This window comes from Sapajus apella, unplaced genomic scaffold (assembly GCF_009761245.1).
Source record: "Sapajus apella isolate SASKATOON/1434 unplaced genomic scaffold, GSC_monkey_1.0 scaffold19, whole genome shotgun sequence".
In the NCBI taxonomy this organism is placed as follows: domain Eukaryota; kingdom Metazoa; phylum Chordata; class Mammalia; order Primates; family Cebidae; genus Sapajus; species Sapajus apella.
In genome coordinates, this window is record NW_022436959.1 from 4,943,201 (window position 1) to 4,965,452 (window position 22,252).

The window sequence follows — 22,252 nt, forward strand, 5'->3', positions numbered from 1 at the left end:
ACATTTCGTGAGGAATAAACCAAATACAATCAGTGCCCTCCTTTAATTCCCCAGCAATCTGGGGTAGATCATACTTGCAATGTATTTCCCAAGTATCCTTTGTTATTGAAAAGGCAGTCTGTTCCCTGTAAGTACTCTCTGAGAACACCCACCCCAGGTCCCCTGGAAAAGCAAATGAGAGCTGAGCATGGCAAACACACGAGGTCCAGCCGTGTACAAATCATCAGTAGATGGCACACACACATGCATGCATGTGCCTAACATGAAACCAGATGTTCTTTCTCAGATGACAGATGTCATGGTTGAAGTTTGCTTCTCTTGCCACTTTTACATTGCTGAATATAAACTGAGATTTCTATTTAATACTTACAATCATCTTGCTTTTCTTTTATAAATACTTCTAGAAGGGGGTAGGGATTGATTATAGGAGGACTTTCAATTAGGGAACTAGGAGACCAGGTGCTTTGCAAAGCTTTATGAAGAATAAGACTAAGAGAAAAGCTGTAGGTCTGCAAACACCCAATAGAAAACTGTTTAAAAAAGAAACAGGATGGGCGCAGTGGCTTATACCTGTAATCCTAGCACTTTGGGAGGCCAAGGCAGGCAGATCACTTGAAACCAGGAGATCAGGACCAGCCTGGCCAACATGGGGAAACCCCATCTCTACTAAAAATACAAAAATTAGCTGGGTGTGGTGGCACATGCCGTAATCCCAGCTACTTGGGAGGCTGAGGCACAAGAATTGCTTGAACCTGGAAGATGGAGGTTGCAGTGAGCCGAGATCACGCTACTACTGTACTCCAGCCTGGGCAATAGAGTCAGACCCTGTCTCAAAAAAACAAAAAACAAAAAACAGATGGCAAAAACTCTAGATTAAAAAACAAGTGCTTGTAAAAGACTGCAACATGACTGGGGTTGAAAAATAAACACATAGGTCTTTGAATGTATTGCCTTATAGACACATTCATGTTAATCTGCTTCAGTATCATCAAACCATCACTCTGCTATTTCTCCACACACCCACCTGCACAGTTATAAAGAGAGGGAAAGCACAATGATACTCCTTGATATCTGAAAGCAAGTTTTAAAGGCTGTGGAAAGAACAAACTAAAAACATAAAACACCCAATCCTCAGAACTACCACTCCTGACTTTCATGTTTCTGGGAAGAAGCAAATTAATGTTTTGTGGGTAGAAAGCAAGAAATCATATAATTCAGCAAAATAATTAAGGCCCGACTGTATGATCCCTTCACTTTATAAGCACATTTTAAGGCCAACCTTAGAGAAAATGGTAATATAAATTAATTTTAGCAAGTATAAATTACAGTGACCATCTAGATATTCAAATACCAAAACAACAAAATTTACATAAGTAAAAACTCTTCTAAAGTAAACCAATGTACAGTATCAGAACTCAAAATTCATTAGAAGTTTCATTGTATGTTTTAATCAGGCTCAGACTAAAATAAAAGTAGTCAATTGAAACCCCAGCCTGGAAAGCCATCCCTGCTACGGCTGTGATTTCATCATTTCAGCATCCCAAAACATTCACTTAGAGCAACCGTCTATGTAAACAGTTCGACATATGGTCCCCTGCTGTGGATCTGTGGCTGATAAACAACAGCCTGGGAGCAGCAGACAGACAGGGGACACTTAAACCTCAGAAAGCAACAGCAGCCTCTGACACCTTGCTCAAGGCTTCCCATCCGGTGGCTCAGTGAGACTTTGGGAGGTGGAAATAGTGAAAGTAGAAAGCCATGAAGACATAGCTGTCTTTGCACTGGAAAAAGCTCCTCCAACTGACTGGCCTGGATGGAGACAAGAAAAACGAAAGGAAAAATGTCTTAACTTTTGAGACAGTGAAAGACCAACATAATAATCTTTTAATTAAGAAAACTTTTTTTCCTGAGACAGGGTCTTGATCTGTTGCCCAGGCTGGAGTGCAGTGGAGTGGTCATGGCTCCCTGTGGGCTCAAGTGATCCTCCCACCTCAGCTTCCCAAGTAGCTGGGACCACAGGCACTTGTGACCACATCTGGCTAATTTGATTATTTGTAGAGACAGGGTCTCATTGTGTTGCCCAGGGTGGTCTTAAACACCTTGGCTCAAGTGATCCTCCTGCCTCAGCCACCCAAAGTGTTGGGATCACAGGTGTGAGCCACTGTGCTCAGCCAATAAATGTTAATTCACTAGAACACACCAATATGTTAACAATAGCCAAAATATTTAAATTTTTAGTTTCAAAACAATCCCTTTCCATAGGAATGTCTTAAGGAAAGATAGATGATTTGTTAGTGTAGGAGGAGCCTACCTGCCTAAGCATTCTGAAAGTATTCATCAAACTGTTTCTTTAATACCCTCAGTGCTAGCAACACTGGCTATATATCAGAATAATTAGAGAGCTTAAAAAGTCAAACTGCTTTGTGTTCCTTAAATACCAACTTGATAATCGGTAACCCCCTAAACAGGGAAGAGTGGTTAGGTTGTTTTAGGGAAATGTGCTTTTATCATCTAAAATGAAGTTATGTTAAACAAAGATGTATAGAACTCTCTCTGCTCCAGGTCTATTGTGTTTTATAGAACATTATCTCAAAAGTTAACGTTAGGCCTGGCATGGTGGCTCACACCTGTAATCCCAGCACTTTGGGAAGCTGAGATGGGCGGTTAGCTTGAGTCCAGGAATTTGAGACAGCCTGGACAACATGGCAAAACCCTGTCTCTACAAAAAAATAGAAAAATTAGCCAGGCATAGTGGTGCATGCCTGTAGTCCTGGCTACTTGAGAGGCTGAGGGAGGAGGATCCTTGTGGAGGTTGCAGAAAGCCAAGATCGTGCATATTGTATTTCAGCCTGGGCAACAGAGTGAGACTCTCTCAGAAGAAAAGGTGATGCTAAAGTGAAATTATTTAAGTTGACTAAAATTCTCCCACTATTCTTGGAAAGAATATAGAAGGTTTTAGAATTTAACTATCAGCAGCAGCACATAATGTATCTACAATATAGCATAGTTTTTCTATTAAAAAAATTAAAAAAAAATTCAAATGCATATTGTTTGGAGATAAATGCTTATGTGCTAAATTCCGTTCCTTTGCAATGCGCTATATGTTCTGCGTTTGTCTTTACAAATATGAGTCTGTAGAGTTTTCTGTCTCTCTCTAGGTATTCAGAAAACTGGGGATATAAGGACCTCTACACAAAGATTACCTAGTTCTGGGACTTTTGAATTATGTTCAGAAATGGTTAACCTCTTTCGGAAGCTAGGGAAGTAGTAATGCCCTATTTTTTACAACATATTGTATGACAAAGCAGATGGGGCAAAATGTAAATAATTGGTGAATCAGAGATAATTGAGAGTTTCTCGCACTGTTGCAATGCTGAAGTTCGAAATTACATCAAAATAAAAAGCTAAAAATATAGAAAATGAAAAATTTTAGAACTGATGTGGAACAATATTCAAAATATTGTAAGTGAAAACAGCTAGGTGCAAAAGAGCTTGCTACCATTTATCTGACTTTGATATTAATGCCAGCCTTATCAAATGAGTTGGGGAGTATTACCTTATTTAAAGATATTGTGTAAAACTAGAATTAATATTATTTCTTCCTTAAACATTTGACAGAGTTCAAACTGGAGCCACCTTGGCAGCCTGGTTTAAATTAAAAACCTTATGGCAAGGTTTTTCATGTTAAATTCAATTTCTTTCCTTTTTGTAAGATGCTTGCTCTGTCACACAGGCTGAAGTGCAGTGGCGCTGTCATGGCTCACTGCAGCCTTGACTTCCTGGGTTCAAGCAATCCTCCCACTTCAGCCCTTTGAGTAGCTGGGACTACAGGCACATATCACTATGCCTACTGACTTCTTAAATTTTTTTGTAGAGATGGGGTCTCACTATGTTGCTCAGGCTGGTCTTGAACACCTAGACTCAAGCAATCCTCCCGCCTCAGTCTCCCAAAGTGCTGGGATTACACGTATGAGTCACTGCATCTGGTGCAATTTCTTTAATAGATAATAGGGGTATTCATATTTTCTTTTTGCAACTGTTTTGGTAATGTAGGTCTTTGTTTTTTCTTTGAGACAGAGTCTTGCTCTGTCACCCAGACTGGAGTGCCATGGCACGATCTCGGCTCACTGCAACCTAGGCCTCCTGGGTTCAAGTGATTCTCCTGCCTCAGCCTCCTGAGTAGCTGGGATTATAGGTGCATGCCACCATGCCCAGCTAATTTTTGTATTTTTAGTAGAAATGGGGTTTCACCATGTTGCTCAGGCTGATCTCGAACTCCTGACCTCATGATCCACCTGCCTCAGCCTCCCAGAGTGCTGGGATTACAGGCATGAGTCACCCCACCCAGCTGGTAACGAGTCTTTAAAAGAATTTGTGTATTTCATTTGTTAAATTTGTTAGCATAAAGTTGTTCACAATATTCCCTTATTTTTTGTTCAATTTCTGTAGGAGCTACACTAATCATCCCTCTTTCATCCTTAATATTGGTAATTTGTATCTTCTTATCTGTACCAGTCTATAAATATTTTATAAATATTATTGATCTTTTCAAAACACCAACTGTTGGCTTCACTTTCTTTATTGTGTAATACTACCTTAGAGGACAGCAGCTCCTAATACTTACTTTTATTATGAGTCTCTGACATTTATAAAGAACTGTAGACAGTGCAGAAAATGGGGTAAGAAAACTCTGGTGAAGCTTGAATTTTGGTAACAAAACAGTGACTTCATTAAAAAATTTTGTCACTATCTATTAGATGTAATGGAGTTTGACCTTTTATGGTATTATTTGGAATTTTTCAAATGAATAAGACAAAAATTTAAAAACTCTCTTGTATTATTATGTAACACAGATCTTTACAACTTTATATGTTTATCAATTACATATTGAAGACAGACAATGGACGTAGAAAACAAATTGTGATTCCAATTTGTTCCTGGCTAAAGGCATGTCTTACCAACAGCTTTTCCTGTTTGTACAACATTCCGGCTAGTTGTGACCATGACGTTTCCAAGTTTTTTGCCACGTTCACTATTCTGAACAGAACTGAGTAAAAGATAAAATAAGTGTTAAATACAATTTATTTATTTATTTATATATATATTTTTTGAGATGGAGTTTCGCTCGTTACCCAGGCTGGAGTGCAATGGCGCGATCTCGGCTCACCGCAACCTCCGTCTCCTGGGTTCAGGCAATTCTCCTGCCTCAGCCTCCTGAGTAGCTGGGATACAATTTATTCTATTTTATTTTATTTATTTATTTATTTGAGACGGAGTTTCGCTCTTGTTACCCAGGCTGGCGTGCAATGGCACGATCTCGGCTCACCACAACCTCCGCCTCCTGGGTTCAGGCAATTCTCCTGCCTCAGCCTCCTGAGTAGCTGGGATTACAGGCACGCGCCACCATGCCCAGCTAATTTTTTGTATTTTTAGTAGAGACGGGGTTTCACCGTGTTGACCAGGATGGCCTCGATCTCTTGACCTTGTGATCCACCCGCCTCGGCCTCCCAAAGTGCTGGGATTACAGGCTTGAGCCACAGCGCCCAGCAATTTATTTTATTTTTTGAGACGGAGTCTTGCTCTGTCACCCAGGCTGGAGTGCAGTGGTGCGATCTCAGCTCACTACAACCTCTGCCTTCTGGGTTCAAGAGATTCTCCTGCCTCAGCCTCCTGAGTAGCTAGGATTCAGGTGTGCGCCACCACATCCTGCTACTTTGTGTATTTTTAGTAGAGACAGGGTTTCACCATGTTGGTCAGGCTGATCTCAAACTCCTGACCTCGTGATCCACCCGCCTGGGCCTCCCAAAGTGCTGGAATAACAGGCGTGAGCCACCATGCCCGGCCTACGTACATTTTTAAAAAATCTCACACATGTACACAGACACACGTAGACACATACACACAATAATCACTCTGTAACCATCCCAAATTAGAATTACTGAGAAAAAGCTAAATTATTATGTTATGAATTAATTAATTAGCCTTTTAAGCATGTGCATTTTCAGAATAAATATACGAAAAGAACATACAGATGAACCAAAAAGTGGTGAGGACATAAGGATGTATGTACGGCTAAATCTCTCTGACAGCGATGGTTTGCTAAAAGCACTTCACCAAAATAAAAATGATAAATCCTGCTATTAGTTCACACCATCCTCTGTGGAATAGCGGTGTTTTCACTTTGAGACATATACACTGCTGAGCTAAAGAATGTTATGCACATATTTGGTTACTATTTGAAGCATAAGTCTATCAAGTAGAGAAAACAATTCCCACTTAGCAATGAAACATATGGCATAAATTCAAACTTAAGAATTTTCCCAGTATTTTCTCTAAGTACTTACTGTGAGAATCTTAACTTCATGTCTGAAACTGAGTATTGGCCTTGAAATGGATGGCTGTAAAAAAAGTTTGAGTTTATCAGTATTTTACCAAAAAGGCTGCAAAAAAGAATTATCACAAGAAAATATTAGTAAGCTTCTCATGGATGACATAGCTGGGTGTAGTGCTGAATTTGGTTATCAGGAAACTTGGCTTTGATCACAGCTCTCCACTTACAGTGATGATATCCAGAAGAGATGACTTAACCCCTCTGAGCTTTAGTTTCCTGACTTGTAAAACAGGTGGTTGGTGGGTTGGTGGGTGGGTGGTTGGGTGTGTGTGTGTGTGTGTGTGCGCGCGCGTGCGCGCGCGCGCGCTAGGGGCAGGTAGCCTTTGTTAGTGCTATCCTGATATTTTAATTTATTTAGTCTGTCTGGGGTGGGGCTCAAGATTTTTTTTTACAAGCTCCCAGGACAGTCAAAATGAGTCACTGGTTTAGGCCATGGTCATACATCGTATACCTTGATCCTGGCCATCTTATAAATGTGTGCTATTGGTTATGCAAAGATTTGTGGATGGATAAGCAAAATCTCTACTGTCTTTTAGAAAAGCAACTCAAAAAGCAGTCTTAAAAAAACAGCATTATCTTTACTTTTGTAAGAAAGTATATTCTGACTTTCCTATTTATTTCCGTTATATTAAAAGAAAAAAGTGTACTAAAAAAATCAGGCATTCTGGAATTATATAGTCAGGAGGAAAAAAAATCAGGAAATTTGACCACATAAAATGGGGAGTCAGTAAATATCAAATTCTTATCTCAGCGGTCCCTCTGTCAAGGTCTAACAAAGAAAGTCACCCTAGTAAAATCCATAGCTACTTACAAAATACAATTAATGATTCTTCAACTGATAACAAATTACTCTTCATGGACCAAAGTAAGGATATGTAACACTTCTTATCACTAGACTCCTGAATAACAGGATTGAAAATATTGACACATCATTTGATCATTCTCTATGTTCCTGGAATGGCTGTATTTAAGGGATGAAATATGTCTGCTACTTGTTAAGTCAGAATGCTGCCTTCCCTAATCTTCAGGAGTTAAGGAAAGGGTTTCATACTTCTCAAAAGTTATAATTAGTTTGAAATATCTCTAAATGGCACCCTCTGATAACAACAGAAGTCTAGCATTTCCTGTTTTTTTTTTCTGAGACAGAGTCTCACTGTTACAAAGGCTGGAGTGCAGCAGTGCGATCTCTGCTCACTGCAACCTGCCTCCCAGGTTCAAGTGAGTCTCCTGGCTCAGTCTCTCAAGTAGCTGGGATTATATGCATTCACCATCATGCCCAGCTAATTTTTTGAATTTTTAGTAGAGACGGGGTTTCACCATGTTGCCCAGGTTGGTCTTGAACTCCTGAGCTCAGGTGATCTGCCTGACTCGGCCTCCCAAAGGGCTAGAATTACAGGTATGAGCCACCAGGCATGACCACGTTTCTTAATTTCATAAAAATGTTGGAAATCTGCTATTGAAGGAAACTAGATAATTTCACCCCAAAATATACTTCTTTGACATATTTCAAGATGGCTATTCAGAAGGGCTGGAAATGCAAGAATAAATGAAAAGCTGTCATTTTTGGGGTAGATTTGCATCTGTAGAGAAAATCTGCATTAATGCAGCCTGGTTTGCTCTGAGGCCCTCCAAAATGTCTGACACCTTTAAAGGTCTGAAAGAAAGATTTACCATCACTTCTGAAGACTGCCATCCGTGAAGTTTTATCTATATAACAAGACCCACTCTGCTAGCCAGGTCTCCTTTCTCCTCCCTCCTGCAACCTGACTTACCACCCTAAACTGTTTTTGGCCATGCTTTGAGCCCGCAATTCTTTAAAGAAGGCATGTATATAAACTTGTGTACCCTGTTGGTGGGTTGGGTACACGAGCCTGGGTACATAATCCAATCACTCTTGTAGCTCTCCCTCATGCACATTAATAAATTTGTATGCCATTTCTCCTATTAATCTGCCTTACCATATCTGCATAATTTCCCTACCTATATATTTCAGGTAACAAGTCCTTCCTTCAGCCTTCTTTCCATCTAAATAGGCTCAATTTCTTTACATGTTCTTCTAAGCACTATTTCATAATCCTTTAAAAACTCATTTCAGCTAAGGCTCTTTTGGACCTGCACTAACATCTACAGAGCTGGTTCAAGCTAAAAGCACCAGATGTAGTGACAGATAAAGATCTGACCAGGCCTCCCAGTGCAGAGCCCAGGGAGGAGACTGGGATGGCTCTGCGTGTTTGCTGCTTGGAGGGTCAACGCAGGCCCTGCCTTCCCAGCACTACCCTGTGAGTGCCACCCTGCTAAGCAGCTCCACATCTGTTTCCCTTCAGCACGCTGAGAATACAGGCTTTGTAGTCAGTGAGGGAGAACACTTTGAACTCAGCCCTTTCATTTAATACTATTAAAATGATTTTGCCTTTTATTTCTGTGTTTATACTATATTGAAATGGCAATATAGGTTTCTGCTATAGCCAAGTATGATGATTAAATTCACCAAAATTGGTGTTGAACCTACTCATTTTTACTTTAAAAGATGGGGTCTCATTATGTTGCCTAGGCTGGCCTTGAAACTGTAGGTTCAAGTAATCCTCCCACCTCAGTCTCCCAAGTAGCTGGGACTATAAGCACACACCACTGTGCCCAGCTCCTTAGTTATTTTTCTTGATGCATAATATAAAGCTTAACAGACATGTTATCCAAAACCCTCTGTACCACCTTACTCATGCAGATGCTTCCCCAAGTTGCTATGGCTTAAATATCTGGATTGTGTGTGTGTGCACGCATGCGTGCGCAGCAGAGTATCCTTTCTAGCACCACTTAAATCACATTAGAAAAATTAATTCTAGACCCAAAATAATACAGTAGTCAGTATAAGGTTGACTTTTATTCTTTACAAAGGAGTTTAAAATACAAATGAAAATGGTGTATGCTTGTATCAATGTAAAAAACACATCATTTTTATCTTTTAATTGAGAAAACAAGTTCTTGTATACATTATATCAACTGATCTTTGATGCTGCTCTGCTGCATTCACACACAGATGTTATTGTTTCATAATGGCTCCAACCAATAGCCTTTTATGCCTGTGTGGGATAAAGCTTTCATCATCAACATTCAGTATTGTAGCAGGTATTAAGTTTTGTTGAATTTAGTCTGATGTGGAAACTAGGTCTGATCATATATTCAGGAGTCCAGATATTAACTTTTTTTTTTTTTTTTTTTTTGAGACAGACTCTCCCTCTTGTTGTCCAGGCTGGTGCAATCTCATCTCATTGCAACCTCCACCTCCCAGGTTCAAGTGATTCTCCCGCCTCAGCCTCCTGAATAGCTGGGATAACAGGTGCCCACTACCATGTCTGGCTAATTTTTTTTTTTTTTTTTTTTTTTTTTGTATTTTTAGTAGAGATGGGGTTTCAGCATGTTGGCCAGGCTGGTCTCAAACTCCCGACCTCAGGTGATCCGCCTACTTTGGCCTCCCAAAGTGCTAGGATTACAGGCCCCAGATATTAACTTTAATTGGTTTTGCATGTCATGTTCTAAAATAGCCTCCCAGTTTTAAACTAGTGGTGTTTCCTTCTAGGCTTCTATCTTGTTTAAGCATTCTGTTAAATAAAAATCACTGTGTACTGAGCATCACCAAGTGCCAGGGACTTCCTCTCTGAATCACATCGAGAGCTAGGGAAATGTTAGTGGTTCCCATAATGCTCATGCTTTTTGTATACGGAATCTGAATATGGAAGCAGTTTCTAAGCTGTTTCTCTGTATTTGGGAACCTTTTTATGACCTACTTAAGGGGATTCTTGAAGATATTCACAATATCCAAGTTAAAATAGAATTTTCTTTGTATCGAGCACTCGTAAACCAACCATTTATGTACTATCAATCTTCAGAGGATGCACTTACTTTGGATTTATTTCTGCAAGTGCAGGATGCTTGTTGCTGTTCCACACCCTGTAGTTGTGAGTATTCTTCCATGCCGTAATAAAAGTTGTCCCATAGTCCGATAATATCTTTTCATTATCTGTCAAGTAAATAAGTGAAAGAAGTTAAGCTCGGCTGTAGCCATGCAGGGATGTGAACATTAACAACCAAACACGGTGAAGGATGGCTTTATCCCCCTGCCCTCACATATTTGGGGGAGATAGCCTACCAGGTGTCAGGAAACTTGGGTCTAGCTCCAGAAATCCTGTTAAGAAGCTATGTGGCCTTTGGCAAGTCACTTAATCACTCAGAATGTCATTTTCTTAAGAGGGTTGAGCCAGATATTTTCCAAGGTTCCTTACAGCTCCAAAATATTTTCATGTTCTCTTTACCATTATGAGGACAGCATTATTAGTTAAACAAAAACTGTATGCTTGACAGTGAATAAACATACTGATTTACATGTATGGCAGAGGCGACTAGGATATCTTTCTGTTTTTATGAATGCCATCCACACCCCACCCCCTGCCGCCCAAAAGAAAATTAGGAATGAATACACAATGTGGTTCTTTCAGTCATGATTTTCTCTTTGGACTTTGTGTCATGATTTGGCATTTCATTCTTGAATTTCCCAGCATTTCACTGTCAAAAATACTTTTAAAAAGCCAGGTGTAGTGGCTCTTACCTGTAATCCCAGCACTTTGGGTAAGCGGGCAGATTACCAGAGGTCATGAGTCTGAGACCAGCCTGGCCAACATGGTGAAACCCCATCTCTACTAAAAATACAAAAACTAGCTGGGAAGTGGTGGCATGTGCCTATAGTCCCAGCTACTCAGGAGGCTGAGGCAAGAGAATTGCTTGAACCTGGGAGGTGGAGGTTGCAATGAACTGAGATCATGCCACCGCACACTAGCCTGGGTGATAAGAGACTCCATCTCAAAAAAAAAATATACTAAAAACTGATAAAGTTGTCAGCTTTATCAATACTATGGGAAAGCATCCATGCCTGTTTCCCTGACTTGGAAGACCAGAAATGGTTTGGAGAACTGATATAAATGGCTATTACTTCATATATTAACTGCATGTTGTTTGCATTGAAGGTAAAATACAAAGTACCTTTTGTTGGTAGAAAAGAAATGAATGAGATACACAGTTCCACACACAGCATGAAGAAGTTGTTCTAGGAACTTGTTCCTCAAGCAGTTCATTGGCTGAATTTCCTCTTTTGACCTTGTTACTTGTTAAGAGTTTGGGCCTAAGCCAAACTGTCTGCGATCAGAGCCCACCTCAGCCTCTTATCAGATGGATGAGCAAGCTATTTAACCTTTGTGGGCTTCATTTTCTCTTCTGTAGAAGGCGATGACAAGGTACCTACCTCCAGGATTGTTGTGAGGATGAAATGAATTATTAGATGCAAAGTGCTCGGAACACTGGTCCCTGCACATATTTAATGTTCAAAAAAAAAAAAAAAAAATGTAAGCTACCATTTTCACTGCTTACAGCTTCCTGGGCAAATATTTTTTTAAAAAGCAAATTAATTACTCAAGCTACATGATGGTGGAGACTCGCTGAAGTTTTCTTTCTAGATTACTGAATGCTTTGGGGTTAAAGGATTTAATTTTGGTGTCTCAGCTGCTACATTTGTGGTGGTGGCAAACATTTAAAAATAACCCATTAACAAATGAGGACTTGTTCCTTAACCATGTTTTACAAATGAAAAACACTCCTGAAACCTGATTTAAAACTACTTATGCACAATGTGAATAACTAACCTGGCAGCATGTGGTGGTGGCTGGTGTTGATTAAAAAAATCTATTGACACAACAATGTGAATGTATCTAATAACACTGTGGAATGACACATTTAAAAATGGTAAAAATGGTAAATTTTATGCTATATGTATTTCATCGCAATTTAAAAAATGGTTACAGTTAACTGAAGGAAAAAACACAAGCTCAACACATTTTTAACAACAGTAATGAGTATCTGCCAAATGTCCAAGGTGAAAAGCTCAATGCAGAGCTCCATTTTCACTACTTATACATTTTTTTCCCAAGAGGAATGAGATAGTTTTAATGCAGGAGTAAGCCCATGTTTACTTGTCCCATTTTAACCATTTAATAGGAATAATGTTTCTTAGAATGGGTTATAAATTTGGAAATTTAATCATTTACAACATGATTTTCAATGATTTCTGTTTTTTATATTCTTTTTTCTCCCTTTATGCATCTTAAAAACATGTAGGCAGTATTCATAAACAGCTGCCAAATATTGATATATCTTTCCACAGAAAGGAATACGAGGCAGCCATGTAAAAGTGATGATATATGTTCATGATGATATGTGTTGGTTCTATTACAAAGTAATAAAAGGTTTCAGAAAACATGTATAAAGGGATCCATTTTTGTAAAAGGACCACCAAAAGTACCAATAAACCGAAATCCAAAATACATGCATAGGAAGTTCTGAAAGGCTATAAGGTACTCAAGATGTTAAAAGTGGCTCTGTATGAGGGAATAAGTGGTAATTTTTCTATATGGAATATGTATTTATTGTGTAATCCAAAACCTCATAGATGTTACAAAATGAAATATTATAGTAAAACAGCTACCTGTGTGCTCCACAGGGTTTCTTACCTAACTGCAGTGTGGCAGCCAGCAGGGCATGAATGTAGACTGCAAACTGGGCCCGGATCCATTCGTCACCTCCCTCCCAGCCCGTGCCATCTAGGAAGACGTCATCCCGATTCTCAGTCACGTGCCTCACTAGGTAATCTGCGAACCTTAGGTCTGCAGTGGTTGGGTTAAGCAGCTTCCTGAGTTCTGGATCATGAATCTGGATCAGAGCTTCTTCTACCTAGAGGGTATCCAGGTACAAGTCAGAGTCTGGGCATTCACGCAGACATCCATGCCACACTTTACAGAGTAACTACAGGGAAGGTGGAGCTGGAAATAAAAAATATGAATAACAGCATTCTCAAAAGATGAGTCTAAGAAAGAGGTTTGTACACTGAAGTTTTCTATTTATAAAATGTTCATTTTCTGTTTTTAGAAAATACACAAATAGAGAATTTTACATTATAAAAGTAATTCATGTAGATTGCAAATATTTAGGAAAATATAGAAATATATGTAAAAATCACATTTCACTAGCAGAAATGAACACATTTAACAAGTATAATTCCTTAAATACTTTTTCTTTTGCATGCAGATACTTAGAATATTCTTACTATGTAATATTTGACATACTAAGAAATGCATTTTACAGGTTAGTTTTGAAGTGTAATAATAAAAGAAATTCCTATGAACGCACCAACCCACTACAGAACTAGAATGTAACCAAAAATGTTGAAGCAGCTCTGTAATCCTCCCATCTATATCCTCCTGTCTTGGAAAATGTATATATATTTTTCTTCTTCAAATTTGGAATTATAATAGAATGAAAAGTCCAGGATTCAAAGATACATTTATTACAACAATTTGCCCAAGAAATATGTTTCCATACTTTCTGTCAGAAACTACAAAAGCCTTTTATTTTTTGTTTTTGAGACAGAGTCTCACTCTATTGCCCAGGCTGGAGTGCAGTGGTGCAATCTCGGCTCACTGCAACCTCTGCAGCCTGGATTCAAGTGATTCTCCTGCCTCAGCCTCCCAAGTAGCTGGGATTATAAGTGTGTGCCACCATGCCTCGCTAATTTTTGTATATTTAGTAGAGAGAGGGTTTCACCATCTTGGCCAGGCTGGTCTTGAACTCCTGACCTCGTGATCCACCCATCTCGGCCTCTCAAAGTGCTGGGATTACAGGCATGAGCCATCATACCTGGCCTTTCTTTTGGAGACAGGGTCTCACTCTGTCACCTAGGCTGGAGTGCAGTGCTGCAATCTTGGCTCACTGCAGCCTCTACCTCCCAGGTTCAAGTGATTCTCCTGTCTCAGCCTCCTGAGTTGCTGGGACTACAGGCACACACCACCACACCCAGATAATTTTTTTTTTGTATTTTTAGTAGACATGGGGTCTCACCATGTTGGCCAGAGGCTGGTCTTGAACTCCTGACCTCAGGTGATCCACCCACCTCAGCATCTGAATGTGCTGGGATTACACGCGTGAGCCACTGCACCAGGCCTCATAAAATTTCTTTGTCAAAAACTATTTCAGGCTGTGTGCAGTGGCTCACGCCTGTAATCCCAGCACTTGAGGACGCCAAGGCAGGTGGATCACCTGAGGTCAGGAGTTCGAGACCAGCCTGGCCAATGTGGTAAAACCCCATCTCTACAAAAATTGAAAAAATTAGCTGGGTGTGGTAGCAAGCACCTGTAATCCCAGCTACTCAGGAGGCTGAGGCAGGAGAATCACTTGAACCCGGGAAGTGGAGGTTGCAGTGAGCCGAGACCATGTTATTCTACTCTAGCCTGGGCAACAAGAGCGAAACTCTGTCTCAAAAAAGAAAAAAAGATTATTTCAATTGTAAAATAACAAATTTCTTATATATTGATGTCAAATATTTATGCATAGCTTCCTTCTTGGTATCAAGAGCATTCTAAACAGGCTAGAAGGATTAAAATTACTTAAACAACAAACACATTTTTAAAATCGTGAGGTACTGATAGGCCCAGTTGCCCAGATTGGTATCCTGGTTTACCCATTTACAGGGTGTTTGATATTGTACAAATCACTTAATCTCTCTGTTCCTCAGCCTCTGCAGTGTAAAATGTGGATAGTATAGTGCTATTGACTGGGTTGTTATGAGAATAAGACCAGTTAATACACATAAAATACTTACAATACATGACATGCAGTTACAATTATTAGCATTTCTAGTGTTGCTACTATACATTCATAACTGTAGTTAAGAAAGGAAAACTGTAGTTAAGAAAGTATAAGCAGGGCCAAATACACACACTCACACATAAACGTACTTCCACAATGGCATCACTGAGGTGTTTCTGTTGTCGAAAAAGGATGTTAGTAGCTCCAGCAACAAATCCCCGAACGGTGACATCGGAGAGAAGATGATGCTGCTGCAATGCCATGTAAGGCAAACACAGATATCCCTATGAATTAGAAGAGTAATAGAAAATATCAGAAAAGTAAAAGGTTACCTTTCTCTTTAAACTTGAGAGGTAACAGTCGGAAAAGAAACTCCCATTCTTCCTGCCCTGTAAATCAGCTAATCTTGGACTCAATAAAATAATAATACAGGGGAACTTCAAGTTTTGACTGTAATAAGTCCAGTTAATGATTAGCCAATTGTCTCCATGAATGGTCAAATCTTGCCAAGATGGTTTAATATGAAGGCTGTCTTTCTTGATCACTTTGTTCTTGTTTAATTTAAAAGCCTCTACAGAAACTAATGAATGGAACCGTTTCATTTAGGAGATGAAGCATTGCACTTGTTAATAAGTACATTGTTTAGTAGAAGGCTGTTAAAAATTTTAAATACATGCATCTACACATAAACACTCCAAAGTAGTATTAGGAGAATAGGAAAGCACTGCATAGCATTTGTTACATTGTCCTATGCTAAAAATCATGCACAAAGATTTCAAGATATTTGCTATTAAATATTTAAAACAAAAATGACACTGGTGGTATTTGTGTATTTAATTAATTTCCATTTGAATTTTATTTGAAAACAGCATTTGCTCCACCTTTTTGAGATGGTCTTGCTCTGTGACCAGACTGGAGTGCAGTGGCATGATCTCGGCTCACTTCAACCTCCGAATCCCTGGTTCAAGCTATTCTTCCACCTCAGCCTCCCGTGTAGCTAGGACTGCAGGCGCAAGCCACCACGCCCAGCTAATTTTTGTATTTTTTTTTTTAAGTAAAGACAGAGTTTCACCATGTTGGCCAGGATGGTCTCAATTTCCTGACCTCATGATCCACCCGCCTTGGCCTCCCAAAGTGCTGGGATTACAGGCGTGAGCCACTGCGCCCAGCCCACAAATTGATATTCTTTATTGCAACTAGGGGAGCACTCTGTGTAGCTAATAGGTGGTTGTTAAACACTGAATATGAAAAGACTTTCAAAAGTTAGAATATATGTCTAGTAATTTGGTTATATTCTTACTCTTGATAATGTCTTCCTTGCTTGATCACACCCTAACTAGCAGCAGCAGCAAAAATAAATCCATGTCTTTGCATCAGAGATGCTCAGTACAGAGCTTCTCAACCCAGGCTCCTCATTCAGAATCAGTATTATATTTCATGATAACAACAAAACTAAAAAGTATGTTTAAAAAAAAATAAGGTCAAAGCTTTTAAAAAATATTTTAAAATCCTTTAAAAATGTATAAATATACATGCCTTTTGGCCCAGCATTCTACTTGTAATTTATCCTACAGTATCCTAGAAATATTATATCATGTATGATATTTATGACAATAAATGTAATACCAAAAGACTAGAATCCAAACTGTTCATTAATAGCGGACTAAATAAATGTTCATCCATACACTGAACCCTGCAGCCATAAAAAATGATGTTCATCTCCAAAGAATATTATGGGCTGGGCATGGTGGCTCATGCCTGTAATCCTAGCACTTTGGGAGGCTGGGGCAGGAGGATCACTTGAGGTCAGGAGTTCGAGACCAGCCTGGCCAACATGCTGAAACCCTGTCTCTACTAAAAATTCAAAAATTGTCCAGGCATGGTGGCAGGCAGCTGTAATCCCAGCTACTCAGGAGGCCAAGACAGGAGAATCGCTTGAACTCAGGAGGTGAAGGGTGCAGTGAGCCAAGATCGCACTGTTGCACTCCAGCCTTAAAAAAATAAAAATATTATGTAAAAAAGAATCAGGGGGCTGGGCATGATGACTCACATCTGTAATCCCAGCACTTTGGGTGGCCAAAGTGAGCCCAGGAGTTCAAGATGGGCCCAGGCAGCACGGTAAGACATTGTCTCTAGAAAAAAAAATTAAAAAGGTTAGGAGTGGCAGCTCATGCCTGTAATCCTGGCACTTTGGGAAGCCGAAGAGGGCAGATTACCTGAGGTCAGGAGTTCGAGACTAGCCTGGCCAACACGGTGAAACCCCATCTCTATTAAAAAATATAAAAATGAGCTGGGCATGATGGTGCGCACCTGTAATCCCAACAGCTTGGGAGGCTGATACAGAATTGCTTGAACCCGGGAGGTGGAGGTTGCAGTGAGCTGAGATCACACCATGGCACTCCAGCCTGGGCGAAGAGAGCAAAAACTAGGTCTCAGAAAAAAAAAGAATAAAGGTTAAAAATGGGCACATTCTGCCACCATTTGTAAAAAGGGAGGGGAAAAATATGCATTTGTTTTTGCATAGAATACCCCCAGAAGGAAACACAAGACAGTGACAATGTTGGCTGCCACTAGAGAGGGCAGCTGGATAGCAGGGGATGGGACGGAAGGGAGACTTTATTAGCATTCTTGTGGGTCCAGCTACTCGAGAGACTGAGGTAGGAGGACAGCTTGAGCCTAGGAAGTCGAAGCTGCAGTGAGCTGAGATCATGCCACTGCTCTCCAGGCTGGGTGACAGAGTGAGACTCTGACACAAACAAGTTGTACCGTTACCTTTAGTCATGATCAACTTTTAGTAATGATCAACTTAGCCTACATTTAAACGTATGGTGGCAAAAAGAGCAAGGGTCCTTTCACACAAAGCAGCCTCCACGCCCAAGCCCACTCCTGCCTTTCCACTTTTCTAAGCACTTAAACTTCCATATTTGAAACTGCAGTATACAGTGGTTTTAAAAACCTCCAAACATATTATTGGTGATATACTTGTACACCCATGTTTTGTAGCAGCACTATTCACAATAGCCAAGAGGTAGAGGCAACCCAAATATCCAATGATCGATGGATTGATAAACAAAATGTTGAACATATATACCATGGAATATTATTCAGCCTTAAAAAGGAAGGAAATCCTGTCACATGCTACAACATGGATGAAGCTTGAGGACATTATGTTAAGTGAAATAAGCCTGTCAAAAATAGACAGATACTGTTTAATGCCTCTTATATGAGGTACTTAAAGTAGACAAATCATAGAAAAAAGAATGGTGGTTGCCAGGGGGTGGGTGAAGTAGGGGAAATGGGGATTTGTTCATGGGTATAGTTTCAGTTCTGTAAGGCGAAAAGGTTTTGAAATCCGTAGCACAAAAGTGTGAATAACAGTTATCACAACTGAACTATATATTTTAAAATGGTAAAGATTGTAAATTTTGTGTTTTTACCATAATTAAAAAACAAACAAAACCACATCTCAATGAGGGGAATCGGGTAGAACTCTTCTGAGCGGGTCTAAGGAGCTGCAGAAGAATAGTGTGCCTTCTTTCACACAACTCAGAAGGGGCCAGGAAGTGACTGGGATCAAGGGCCATTTTCTCATCACTTCTCTAGTCAAGGATGATATTAAGAAGTGTGGTTACAAATTGGTAGCCTCCAAGTTGCAGTAAGGTCAATTCTCTCCAAAACTGATCTATGGTCTAAATGTAATGGCTATCAAAACCTCCATCTGTGTAAGTGTGTAACTATGAACTGGAGAAGCTAATTCTAAAACTGATGAGGAAATGCCAAGGGCTAAGAAACTCTTGAAGAACAATAGTAAGACAGAAGGCTTTCCTCTCACCAGCACGACTTACAGGTCATCAGCACAATGTGGGGACTGACACAAGGACAAATATACTAATGGAACAGCAACAAGAGTCCAGAAACACACACTTCCCCAAGCAAACACAAAAATCAATTCCAGGTAGAGAAAAACCAAAATGTGAAAGTCAAAACTATAATAGCTTAAGAAAAATAGGCCACGTGGTGGCTCATGCCTGTAATCTTAGCACTTTGGGAGGCTGAGGCAGGCGGATCGCCTGAGGTCGGGAGTTTGAGACCAGCCTGACCAACATGGTGAAACCCCGTCTCTACTAAACACACAAAATTAGCTGAGAGTGATGGTACATGCCTGTAATCCCAGCTACTCAGGAGGCTGAGGCAGAGGAATCACTTGAACTTGGGAGGCGGAGGTTGCAGTGAACTGACATTGTGCCATTGCACTCCAGACTGGGCAACAAGAGCAAAACTGTTTCAAAAAATATGTATATATTAAAAAATATATATTTATAAATGTATTTTAAATATGTATATTTTAAATACATAATTTAATACATATTTTTAGTATATATATAAATATAACATGTATATTTTTAATATATATTAAACATATATTTGAATATATATATTTTTAATACATATGTATATTTTAATACACATATTTAATATACATTTTAAATACATATATATATATATATATATATATATATATATATATATATGAGAGACTGTCTTTATGATCCTGAGGTAGGAGAGAATTCCTTATACCAGAATCCCAAAGGCAGGTGCAATGGCTCATGTCTGTATTCCCAGGACTTCGGGAGGCTGAGGCAGGCGGATCACTTGAGGTCAGGAGTTCTAGACCAGCCTGGCCAACATGGTAAGACCCTGTCTCTACTAAATATACAAAAATCAGCCAGGCATAGTGGTGGGTACCTGTAATCCCAGCTACTCGGGAGGCTGAGGCAGGAGAATTGTTTGAACCTGGGAGGTGGAGGTTGCACTAAGCCGAGATAATGCTAACATACTCTAGCCTGGGGAACAGAGTGAGACTCTCTCTCAAAAAAACAAAACAAAGAAAACCCATAACAAGAATTCCAAAGAACTTGTTTATTCACTGACTATAAGGGGAAGAATCTAGCTTTTAACGCATACTATGCAAAAAGAAATCCAAATAGCCAACAAGTATATGAAAAGATGTTCAAGCTCAGTAGCAATGATCAAAAAACGCAAACTAAGAGCCACACAATATCATCAGATTGACTAAAACTAGTCTGACAATATCAAGTGTGGGGAATGTGGGGCAATAGGAACTCTGATACATGGCTTATGAGAATGGTAACTGTTATAACCGCTTTAGAAAATAATTTGGAATTATCCAGTAAGGCTGAAGGATACTCATTTTCTATGATCAAGTATTCTTTCCTTTAGGCATTGGATCCTAGAGACACTCTGGCATGTATACCTCAAGATCCCTGAACAGGAACTTCACACCAGCATTATTTATAGTAGCCAGAAACTGGAAAAAATGTAGATATCCATCCATAGCAAAAATGACGAACTGCAGAATAGTCATATAATGGGACATTGCCAGGTAATAATAATATACAGCTTCATGCAAAACATGGGTAAAACTATAAACAATGCTGAGAAAAAAAATAGTTCTCGGAGTATCCCCATTTTTCTAAGAAAAAGACAATGTTATTTTTCTTAGAAAAGACAATGCTATCTTTTTTCTTTTCTTTCTCGATTTCCTGTTCCCCACACCCTAATTAGCTCTTTAGAAATGCAATTTCTAAATTTTACCTCCCTTTTTACCTCCCCTTCACCACACACTCCCTTTAGGGCAAGTTCATCTAACAATGTGCTTAAAAGCTCTGCAGTGGTTCTGGAACTCTTACCCACCAGGAGACTGCCTAGAGAGACAACAGTCAATTTACAACACAGAGTGTCCATCAGGAAACTCTACCATCTGGAGAGTTTCAGAGTTTTAGCCACCCTACAACCTACTTCTGCCCATGAAGATGCCAACTATACCACCCGGTAGATAAGGCACTGAAGTACATGAACCTCTACCTGCTTGGTTCCTCTTCTGTGTGCCATTTATGCCAGGCACACTTTTTATATTTCTTATAAAAAGTACCCACTTCCTGCTCCAAAAGTGAAGCAGGAGGAGCCTTAAGGCAGGAAGCTTGTACTTCTTCCCCTAACCTAGTTTTGGAGTAAGTCACTTCATACCACACCTTGCTCTTGTTAATTGGATTTTGCAAGCACCAACTACTGAACCTACATTTGGTTACAGTTCCACTTAAAATTTATAAACATACATCTCTCACTTTTCAGAGAGTCAATTAGGTTATCTGCAGGTTCACTAAACTTGAAAATGACAATCTGCAAGCAAGTGAGCCAACTATAAACTTAGAAGCATTCATTCATTTTTTTGAGAAAGGATCTTACTCTGTCACCCAGGCTGAAGTGCAGTTGGCACAATCTCGGCTCACTGCAACCTCTACCTCCCAGGTTCAAGAGATTTTCCTGTCTCAGCCTCCCAAGTAGTGGGGACTACAGGCGCCTGCCACCCCACCTGGCTAATTTTTACATTTTTAGTAGAAAAGGGGTTTCACTATGTTAGCCAGGCTGGTCTTGAACTCCTGAACTCCGGTGATCCACCTGCCTTGGCCTCCCAAAGTGTTGGGATTACAGGATTGAGCCACTGCGCATGGCCAGAAGCAATATTTAAATGAGTTTAATCTGAGTGGCAGGTAAAAGAATAGTTTCCAACTACATATACTTTTAACTGTTTCATAAATCTGTGACTTTAAAAAGTTCGGGATTGGGCTAGGTTCAAAAGGTCGAGGTGGGTGAATCACTTGAGCCCAGGAGTTCGAAACTAGCCTGGGCAACATGATGAAACTCTGTTTCTACAAAAAAAAATGCAAAAATTAGTTGGGTGTTGTGGTACACGTCTGTAGTCCCAGCTGCTTGGGAGGCTGAGGCGAGAGGATCATTTGAACCTGGAAGGTCAAGGCTGCAGTGAGCTGAGATCATGACACTGCATTCCAGCCTGGATGAAAAGCAAAACTCTGTCTCGAAACTAAGTTACAAATAAAATGAAATTTAAGGGAATTCTAAATTAAGTCATCTTTTGGTGGAGGTAACTGTGTATTTTTTTTTAAAGTACCAGATTTAATAAAAACCAAATAAAGTGACTACTGCTCTTAAAAATTTAAAAACTCAGCAGAACAGAACTTGAAATCACCTTCCTTATCTCTCAAACACTGAAAGTCACATTTCTTTGGTTACAGATTGAGGTAACTTTAAAAAAAAAATTAAATGTACAACAATTTTATTTTTATTCTCCACTCCCAG

At 39.7% G+C, this 22,252-nt stretch overlaps 1 protein-coding gene across 3 annotated transcripts in view; it reads right to left on the reverse strand.

Annotated features, from left to right (window-relative positions):
• Window positions 1–1,064: 1,064 nt before the first annotated feature.
• Window positions 1,065–22,252, reverse strand: part of AVL9 (AVL9 cell migration associated) — a 72,108-nt gene continuing 50,920 nt past the window's right edge. Inside the window, exons 11-16 of one of the 3 annotated variants that reach the window (XM_032286831.1) lie at window positions 15,223–15,357; window positions 12,943–13,162; window positions 10,289–10,406; window positions 6,345–6,398; window positions 4,959–5,047; window positions 1,065–1,809 (exon numbers count right to left, since the gene is read on the reverse strand). In XM_032286831.1, coding sequence (XP_032142722.1) covers window positions 1,694–1,809; window positions 4,959–5,047; window positions 6,345–6,398; window positions 10,289–10,406; window positions 12,943–13,162; window positions 15,223–15,357 — 732 coding nt within the window. In that variant the 3' untranslated portion in view covers window positions 1,065–1,693. Of the gene's footprint in view, window positions 1,810–4,958; window positions 5,048–6,344; window positions 6,399–10,288; window positions 10,407–12,942; window positions 13,163–15,210; window positions 15,358–22,252 lie in introns of all 3 variants that reach the window. The other 2 variants (XM_032286830.1, XM_032286832.1) reach the window with 2 other exon arrangements.